Here is a 9,567-nt window from a genome sequence, read left to right as displayed (position 1 = left end):
GGGTCCCCCGAGCTCTGCCAGGAGTGAATCCTGAGTGTAGAACAAGGTGTCAGCCCTGTGCACAGAGCCAAGGCAAGCACTGTAACCCCTACTCTGTTTTTGGGTTACACCTGGCAGTGCTCAGGACTTTCAGGCTCTGCACCCAGAGGTCACTCCTGTCGGGCTCAGAGCACCAGATTCGGCACCAGGGATTGAATCTGGGTCAACCGTTTGCCAGGCAAGAGCCCTGCCCAATGTCTGCTGTTGCAGTCCAAGCCCTGTTCTTCCCTTGGCCCCCAGAAGGAGCTTTGGGAAGGAGCCTTCTGTCTGCCTGTCCAAGGTGGGCCTCCTTCGCTCCACCTCTGGGTTATTTCACGTGGGTTGAGTGGATCTTGGCAGTCACTGTGGACTAGTTAGAGGCAAGTCCCCATCAATGGGCCCTTCCAAGCTAGTGGTCGTTTGGTCTGTCACCTGTGCTCAGACAAATGGATGCTCGGTTCCTTAAATGTGAATTTTATAAGTAAATATATATTAAATATATAAATTATATAATTATATATTTTATTTATAATAATTATATATGTCTACAGCCTGAGCTTATTAAGAAGAATGGATAGTGGCCCAAGAGATATCACAGCAGTAGGGCATTTGCCTTGCACACAGCTGATCCAGGACAGGCAGTTGTTCGAATCCCGGCATTCCATATGGTCCCCCAATCCTGCCAGGAGTGATTTCTAGGCACAGAGCCAGGAGTGACCCCTGAGTACCACCAGGTGTGGCCCAAAAAGACAATACAAAACAAAAAAGAATAGACAAGTTTCTGTCAGTCAATAGGAATAGAAAGAACATAAAGCGCTGAGAATGAAGAGCTGTCTGGTCTGTCACTCAAGATCACATTAACAGAACTTTTTTTGTTGGTTTTTGGCCACACCCAGCGGTACTGTCTGCACTCAGGAATCACTCCTGGTGGGCTATGGGATGCCGGTATGGGATGCTAGGGATTGAACCCAGGTTAGCCATGTGTATGGCAAATGCCCTCCCCACTGTGCAATCACTCTGGCCCCTTAAATACACTTCTTTCTTTTGGAGGGACACACTCTGCTGCACCCAGAAATTGCTTCTGGTAGCTCAGGGGATCATAGGGGATGATGGAGCTCAAACCCAGGTTGGGCCTGGGTCAACCATGTGCAAGGCAAACCTGCTGTGTATTGTTCAGGCCCTTTATTTTTTATTTTTGGTTTTTGGGCCATACCCGGCCGTGCTCAGGGGTTCCTCCTGGCTGTGTGCTCAGCAATCACTCTGGGGACCATATGGGATGCCGGGATTAAACCTGGGTCCATCCCAGGTTGGCCGCATGCAAAGCAAACACCCTACCACTATGCTATCACTCTGGCCCCAACTACTTACTATACTACAATGTAGAAAAAAAATATTTATTTTATTTTTGGGTCATATCTGGCGGTGCTCAGGGGTTACTCCTGGCTCTGCGCTTAGAAATCACTCCTGGCAGGCTCAGGGGACCATTGGTCAGGCCCTTTAAGTGCACTTCTGATTCTTGTCATCAATCCATTCATGAATTGTTTTTTAAAGGGATTTCAGAAAAGTGCCCATGGAAAGCAGCCTGAGCAACAGCCCTGTGAAGCTCTTGGCTCTGAAAGGCCTTCCTGTCAACACCTCAGTGGAGAAGCCAGGACATCCCTGCCCTGGACTGCAAATGCCACTGGATCTCTGCTGGCCCTACGCAGACGGAGACTTCTTCAAGGACAAACCCGAGCCCACCACAGCCTTGCTCTCCTCGGTCGAGAACATCACTGGCGAAACCCTAACAGGCCCAACTTGGGATCTGAAACACAGACACGGCATCATGGAAGAAATCCTAACGGACGAGAGTGACTTGTCAGAGAACGAGAAGGCCAATGACACGTTACTTAGTTACTTCAAGAAGATGGACCTGAACCTGAGGCCCGAGAAGATCGAAACCGTGGAAGGTGCTTTCACAGAAGGGGCGAGCGAAGCTTTTCCGTACCCCGATTTCCTTCCCCCACCGCTCAACACTTTGGACTTGCACAAACTGGCCCTCTCGAAATCCGACAGCTGGAAAAGCTCCGTGGACCCTCTAGAAAGCTCCATGGACGCCCTGATCATCCGCTTGCTGGAAATGGAAAGACTGCAACACAGTACTGTGCAGAAAGAGAGGTCGCGGCTGCAGACTGCCGTGTCTGCTCCGGTGGTCACCGAAAACCTCCCTTCCAAAGCTGTCTCCAAAACCAGGCAACCCAAAGCTTCTGACACCTTGAACCTTCAGATAACTTGCGTAGATAAAAGTCGAGAGAAAAGGAAAAACAACCCTGGCGCGGGCAAGTTTGAACAAAACACCGTAAAATGGAACTGGAATGGCCCAGGCAAGCACAAATGGAACGGGAGGCCGTCCTCCCTCAAAAGCTCCTGCACCAGCAAACAGTGGCAGGTGAATGGCGACGACCCAAAGCCTTCCAAAAACTCCAATTTACCTGCTCCACACCAAGATATCTTGGCCAAGGGTTCGAGCGCCGCTAGCACGCAGTCGCTGGTGAAAATGGTCTCCGTGCGGTGCCTGCCACCCAGGTCTCCCATCCCGGTCTCGCCCATTCCCTTGACGTTCCCCGAACAGCCAAAGGAAGAGCTTAAGGTGACAAGGGCCAAGAAGAAACTGCACCGAAAGAGCATTGCTCTCAACAGACCCCTCTCTATGCAGAAACTCAATGGCTTATCACAGATGTCTGGAGCAAAGGACAAATGTTCACCCATCATTGACCAGAAATAACTCACGGGCCTTCGTCTTTCTCAACACCAGCAGGTCTTTGCCTAGAAACCCAGCTGGCCCACGGCTCCTCACCTCCACACACTTGCCTGCACATGGGATGCAGGGCATGGGGACAGTGAGCAGGCGGGTATCCAGTGCTTGGAGATCGCCCATTGGGACTTCACCAGGCCCCCTGAGCGCCTGCAGGGAGCCCTGACACATCTTTTGCACAGCTCTGTTTCAAAGAAACGTGTCTCCTTGGTAAACTCAGCTGCTATTCACTCACAAGATGGTTTTCTTGGTAGTGCTTCTTTTCCAGTATCATGTCATCTTCAATAAACTTGTCTCATTGATGATAGTTGCTATAGTTTTTAAAAATTGTTTTCTGGGGCCGGAGAGATAGCATGGAGGTAAGGCGTTTGCCTTTCATGCAGAAGGTCCGTGGTTCAAATCCCAGCGTCCCATATGGTCCCCCGTGCCTGCCAGGAGCAACCCCTGAGCACTGCTGGGTGTGACCCAAAAACCAAAAAATAAAAAAATAAAAAAAAATAATTGTTTTCTGTTTTTGGGCCACAGCTAGCGGTGCTCAGGGTCACTATTCCTGGGACTGTGCTGAGAGATCACTCCTGGTAGGCTCAGGGGACCACATGGGATGCCGGGAACTGAACCGGGGTCTCTCCGGGGTTGGCCAAGTGCAAGGCAAAAGCTCTTTCGCTTCAGCCCCTAGGTTTTGGCTTTTTAAAAAATTATGAAGAAATTGGCCGGAGAGATAGCATGGAAGTAAGGCGTTTGCCTTTCATGCAGAAGGTCATCGGTTTGAATCCTGGCGTCCCATATGGTCCCCCATGCATGCCAGGAGCAATTTCTGAGCATGGAGCCAGGAGTAACCCCTGAGCCCTGCTGGGTGTGACCCAAAAACCACAAAAAAAAAAAATTATTAAGAAATAACTGGAACCAGACCTTGCAAATTGGGATGCAGGTGATTCCAGAGTGAAACATGTGAGGGACTCATTGGTAGAGGTTTTGGATTGGTCCTCAATTGCCTTTTTATTTTGCTTTTGGGCCACACCAAGCTCTGCACTCAGAAATCGCTCCTAGCAGGCTTGGGGGACCTTATGGATGCCAGGAATTGAATCTGAGTTCATCCTGTGTCTAGTGCTTGCAAGGAAAATGCCCTACTGCTACGCTATTGCTTCCCCCGCACCCCTCTGATATTGCCTTCTAATTAGATTTCTCTCAACTGGTTCCTTTGGTCTTCCTGTTAAAATGTTTCCCCCATCACCTTATCTGGCTTTTTCCCCTCCCCTTGGGGGGTGGACTTGGTTTTTTTCCAGTAAAGAATGCTCAGGAGGCCTGGGGGGGGGGGGGAGCTGCCATCTTGGCTTGTGGTTCCATGTGGTAGAGCAACTGGCTTGTGGGTCAATAGCTTGTGGTGTGAGTTTCCAGCCTGCTGTTGCTTCCCAGCCGTGTGTGGATTATTTCCTGTGTCTCTTGGCCTACCCGGACTCAGGCCATGGGGATCCCTCTCCCTCTCTGGGGACTGTGGGATGCACAATCCACCATTTCAAAGGTCTGACTTCCTGATATAGGGATAGAAAATCTGTCCACAAAAATCACAGGCCAAACCCTGGTCTGGCGGGAGAGTGAGGTGTGTGCCAGCTGTCCGCAGCCCATCTGCCTATACTGTGTGGCCCACAACTGTGGAGCCTTATGGTCCAAGCAGCAACCAGGCTCCTTCCCCAACCACTGTGAGTTGGAAACACAACCAGTTACGGTCACGTTCCTTTGAAAATGTTTCAGCTCAAAAGCATATCAACTTTAGGCCGGAGAGACAGCACAGTGGTAAGGCGTTTGCCTTGCACAGAGACGGATGGTGCTTCAAATCTCTGCATCCCATATGGTCCCAAGCCTGCCAGGGGCGATTTCTGAGTGCCAGCCAGGAGTAACCCGAGTGCTGCTGGGTGTGACCCTCCTCATAAAAAAGCATATTAACATTAGTAGCAGTGGGGCTGGAGATAGCATAGCGGTAGGGCCTTTGCCTTGCAAGTGGTCGACCCAGGACCGATGGTGGTTCGAATCCTGGCATCCCTATGGTCCCCTGTACCTGCCAGGAGCTATTTCTGGGCACAGAGCCAGGAGTTACCCTTGAGCGCCACCAGGTGTGCCCCCCAAGAAAAAACAAAAACAAAAAAAGCAAAGGGCCCCAATTTTTTTTTGGGGGGGGGGAAGGGGCCTTATATGGTGGTAGTCAGGCCTTACTCTTGGCTCTGCACTCAAAAATCACTCCTGGCAGGCTCTGGGGACCCTAAGGACGCCAAGGATCAAATCTGGGTTAGCTGCATCCAAGGCAAATGCCCTCTCAGCTGTACTAATCATTCCGGCCTCCAGTGTTGATTAAAATGGAAATTATGGGGCCCAGAGAGATAGCACAGTGGTGTTTGCCTTGCAAGCAGCCGATCCAGGACCAAAGGTGGTTGGTTCAAATCCCAGTGTTCCATATGGTCCCCCGTGCCTGCCAGGAGCTATTTCTGAGCAGACAGCCAGGAGTAACCCCTGAGCACCGCTGGGTGTGACCCAAAAACCAAAAACAAACAAACAAAAAAAATGGAAATTATGGGGCCGGAGCAGTAAGTGTCTGCCTTGCTGGCGCCAGCCTAGGATTGACCAATGTTTGATTCTTCAGCATCCAATATGGTCCCCTAAGCCAGGAGCAATTTCTGAGCACATAGCCAGGGGTAACCCGAGTGTCACCGGGTGTGGCCCAAAACAAAAACTATACAGTGATCCACATGTTGGGTGAGGTCTCCCCTGGCACTGCCCCTTCGGCTAGCCGCTAGCGGGTCTAAAGATGCAGGGTAGCGGCGGAGAAATAATTCACAAGCAGTCAGTTAAGATATTCCTTGGAGTCAGCTTGCTTTATTCCTCAACAGCCTTCTCTTTTCCTTTTCCAGCCAGTCAGGGGCTGTGTAGGTGTACCTATCTGAGACCCACCCATTTCTGGGAGGGGTCTTGGGAACCGGATATTAGGTGTGACCTTACCTGCAAGACCCGGCCCATTCCTGGGAGGGGTCTTGGAATAGGTAGATAAACCCTGGAGCCAGGGGATTAGGGCGCTCTTTGCCCTTTCTGCACTGCTGGGCGCTCTGGCTTTTGGGTTTCTGCGTTCTGGTCTTGGACCAGCATGGAGCCCAAAGGAAAGATGGCTGAAAGAAGTTTAGATGCAGGGCCAACAATAACTAGTGCTTAAAAGGTTATGAGATAGGCCACACACATGTGGTGGATAGGGCATGAATAAAGTTGTTGCTTCCTGATGCCTGCCTGTGAGTCTGATTTCGCCGTTTGCCAAACTTGGGACCCGCCGGCTGAATGGGGGATGCGAAGCCACGTGGCCTGGGGTGGCAGAGAGAAGAATCTCTCCATCCATTGCCACCCAGCACCATCGTTAATTATTTAATGCAAGAGGCTGGAAGTGGTCAGATTCAGTGGGAGGGGTATTATAGTCATGAACCCCAAGACTTTGACCCCTCTGAGACCTGCTGAAAGCCAAGCAGTCTCTATGGTGTCTCCGTCACCAGGACACAAAAGCGTTGAAGTACTGGGAGTGGCAGCCCTTCCCTGCTCCCGGCCCAGTGGCAGGCACCAAAACCCAGGTTTGAAGCAGGCAAAGCAGCCACTCAACAGAGCCAGGCCTGTTGCCAATGGTTGGTTTGGGGACCACACCCGGCAGAGTTCAGGGCTCAGTGGGATGGTGCCCGGGGGACCATGAGGTGCCAGTGATGCAACTTGGGCTGGCAAGTACTGGCTGTTATACTCAGGCTCCTCTGCATCAGTTTCGGAACTAACATCTGGTACAACAGGACTCTGCTCAGTCCTGACCCCCAACTGGCTCCTGAACTGTTCAGCTCTCATGAACGGATGGATCCCTTCACCAAGCTCCTCTGTTGGAGTAACGGGTCCTTTCTTTGTTCAAGATGATAATTCTCTGCATGTTTTTGTCCCACCTGGTGGGAAGTACCTCTGGATTGTCCCCTACCCCCTGCCCATTCTCCACCCATGGGGTGCTCTTAACTCTTCCCAGTAAAGACCCTAGGTCAGACAGACTTTTCGTCTCAAGTCCACAGCTTGCCTGTGCCCCTTTGCCTGCTGGAGAGCTTGTGGCAGAAGTTCCTGAACCTTTTTATCTTCGGAACCTGTGTGAATAATTTCCTGTGTCGGCATCGCTTCCCCACGCCCCTGGACAGATGCTGGTGCAGAACAAGGGCCCCATGAGCTGTGTTTCTTTTTTTTTTTGGGGGGGGGCCACACCCGGCGTTGCTCAGGGGTTACTCCTGGCTTCTGCTCAGAAATAGCTCCTGGCAGGCACGGGGGACCCTATGGGACACCGGGATTCGAACCAACCACCTTGGGTCCTGGATCGGCTGCTTGCAAGGCAAACGCCGCTGTGCTCTCTCTCCGGGCCCATGAGCTGTGTTTCTAAGAACCCACATGAGAGCCCTCAGGAAGACCAGCCTCTGGAGCTCAGCTGCACCCTCTCCTCCATCCTAATGTATCCCACTCTCAAATCTTTTTCTGGGGGGTGTAGAGGGGGGCTACACATGGCTGTACTCAGGGCTTACTCCTGGCCTAGCTGCCATGAACTGTGACTAGGGTCTCAGACATTTTCAAGTCTTCATAAGAAAAGCAGATTGACCAAACCCTCCCCCCAAGCCAAAACAGAAAAATCCCCGTAGGCCAGAAACCAATTTATTTAAACCACATGAAAAGCGAGTTCTCTCCTGGATCAGAACTGCCAGCACACAGGAGCAAGACCCACTTCTTGGGACGGCTGAGGACTTGGCTGCAGAGGCCAGTGCTGATGTTCCTATTACGTCACACCGAGCTGGATCTTCTCTTAAAGGGCACCTGGTGCCTCGGAGTTGGGCAAATCCCACCCTCTCACCCTGCCCAGTTGCCCAGTTCCTGTGACCCACAAAAAGCAGAGCGAGTGCCTGAGGACCGTGAAGCTCGTGGGCCTTTTGGGTCCAGCTGGGCACGTGTAAAGGCACCGAACAGGGACTACTACTTACTTGCTCTGCGCTCAGAAATCGCTCCTGGCTTGGGGGGGGGGGGGGGGGGGGAACCATATGAGATGCTGGGGATGGAACCCGCACCAGTCCTGGGTCAGCTGCGTGCAAAGCAAATGTCCTACCGCCGTGCTACCACTCCAGCCCCGAAACTTAAAAGTTAAGTTTTTAACTTAAAATACCAAACCCGAGTAAAGGAAACGACGGGAGACAATGCTGTAATGGGAGGCAGACTTTATTAAGCTTTCTCAAGTCAATTTGGGAACACAGCTGCTAAAATGCGAATGAAAAGTCAAATGACAGGAGGCACTATGAGGATACAAAGCAGTATTTCCAGAGCTCCGCTTCCGTATCTCGGCACTAAATGCAAACATTCTTCAGAAGAACAGTCCCTTACCCTACGTGTAGAAGGAGAAGAGAAATTAAAGGTGCCATATGCCAACTACCGAAAGGACCGGACACGTTCCAGCCAGCCCCTCTAGTGTACACTGTACTGCTGACATGTCAAAGCACACGTGACCTTGCAGTGACCATTTCTCTTGAAGGACAGTGCATCTACAGCGCTCCAAGTCCTGCTGAGCGGATGCTTGAACTAGGATCTAGAAGATGCTCGGTGAAGCGCGGTTTCAACGAAGCCGTCACGACTAGCGGAGGACAAGGCCCAGGGCCTGAGGGTCTCTGTGGCTTCTCCCTAGCTCTGCCCGGCCACCAAAAGGGATTCTCCTGGCCTGGCCTCAACCCTGAGACGAGCTATTACAGTATGTCACGGATTTAATCCCTGTCTGCTTAGTGACCCAGTGCCGCACATTTCCCTGACTCTGCCACACCGTCGGGTCTACTTTTGGGGGAGCATTTGTTTTCGGTAGGGAAAAAGCTGATCATTAAAATGGTGAAAATTAAAAGTATTACTTCAAACAAAAACGTACAGCAGTAAATGGAATGAGACAGACAAGCGTCAGGGGATGAAGAAACGGGATGCGGGTTCAGCTGCACCTGCAGGTCTGTCTCAAAACCTCAACTACGCTCGAGCTTAGAAAAGAGCCTGGACTACCCACAGGTCTGTCCAGAGACTTGGGAACCCGGAAGCCCAAGAATCCTTTTATATATATCTGCCATGAGATGAAATAAAGCAAGAAATTAACACGCCCTTAGGGATCTTGCCTCACAGACTGCTGGCCAGCATTCAATACCCAACTCCACACGGGGTCCCATGAATCCCATCAGGAATGACCCAAGTGCAGAGCCAGGAGTAAATCCTGAGCGCTGCCGGATGTGGGCCCCAACAAAACCGAAACAGTGAGAAATATGCCTGAAAGCCACCCAGCGACTCTGGAACCACTGCAGGTCTCTTAAACACTGTCCACCTCACGGCCTTACTGGACAACAGATTCCAAACTTTGGCCTCAGCAAAACAACAATTCTAAAAAGGCCTCTCTATACATGGACAGACCACACCCAGGGCTTAGAAATATAAAAAAATATTCCCGGGCTGGAGAAAGAGTACAGCGGGGAAGGCACTGGTCTGGCACACAGGTGATCCTTGGTCAATCCCTAGCACCCCATAAGACCCCTGAACACCGCCTCTTCTCCCCATCAATCCAGAGGGGCTACACTACAGCCCGGAATGGGTTCTAGCGAGGACCATGACAAAACGTGGCACCACAAAGCTGGAGCCATCAGCTCCAAATATGAGTCCCAGGCCTAGGGAGTCTTTCCCGTCAGCCCGAGAGAAAGTAGATGCCT

The 9,567-nt window shown here is 51.4% G+C and overlaps 1 protein-coding gene across 1 annotated transcript in view; it reads left to right on the top strand.

Moving 5' to 3' along the window:
* Positions 1-2,782, top strand: part of FAM217A (family with sequence similarity 217 member A) — a 9,572-nt gene extending 6,790 nt beyond the window's left edge. Inside the window, exon 6 of the mRNA XM_049765039.1 lies at positions 1,570-2,782. Within this exon, the coding sequence (XP_049620996.1) occupies positions 1,570-2,782 (1,213 nt within the window). The remainder of the gene's footprint in view (positions 1-1,569) is intronic.
* The last annotated feature ends 6,785 nt before the right edge of the window (positions 2,783-9,567 follow it).

This window comes from Suncus etruscus, chromosome 18 (assembly GCF_024139225.1).
Source record: "Suncus etruscus isolate mSunEtr1 chromosome 18, mSunEtr1.pri.cur, whole genome shotgun sequence".
Taxonomy (NCBI): Eukaryota; Metazoa; Chordata; class Mammalia; order Eulipotyphla; family Soricidae; genus Suncus; species Suncus etruscus.
Note: the sequence above shows the minus strand (reverse complement) of the source record. Positions and strands in the feature narration are given on the sequence as shown.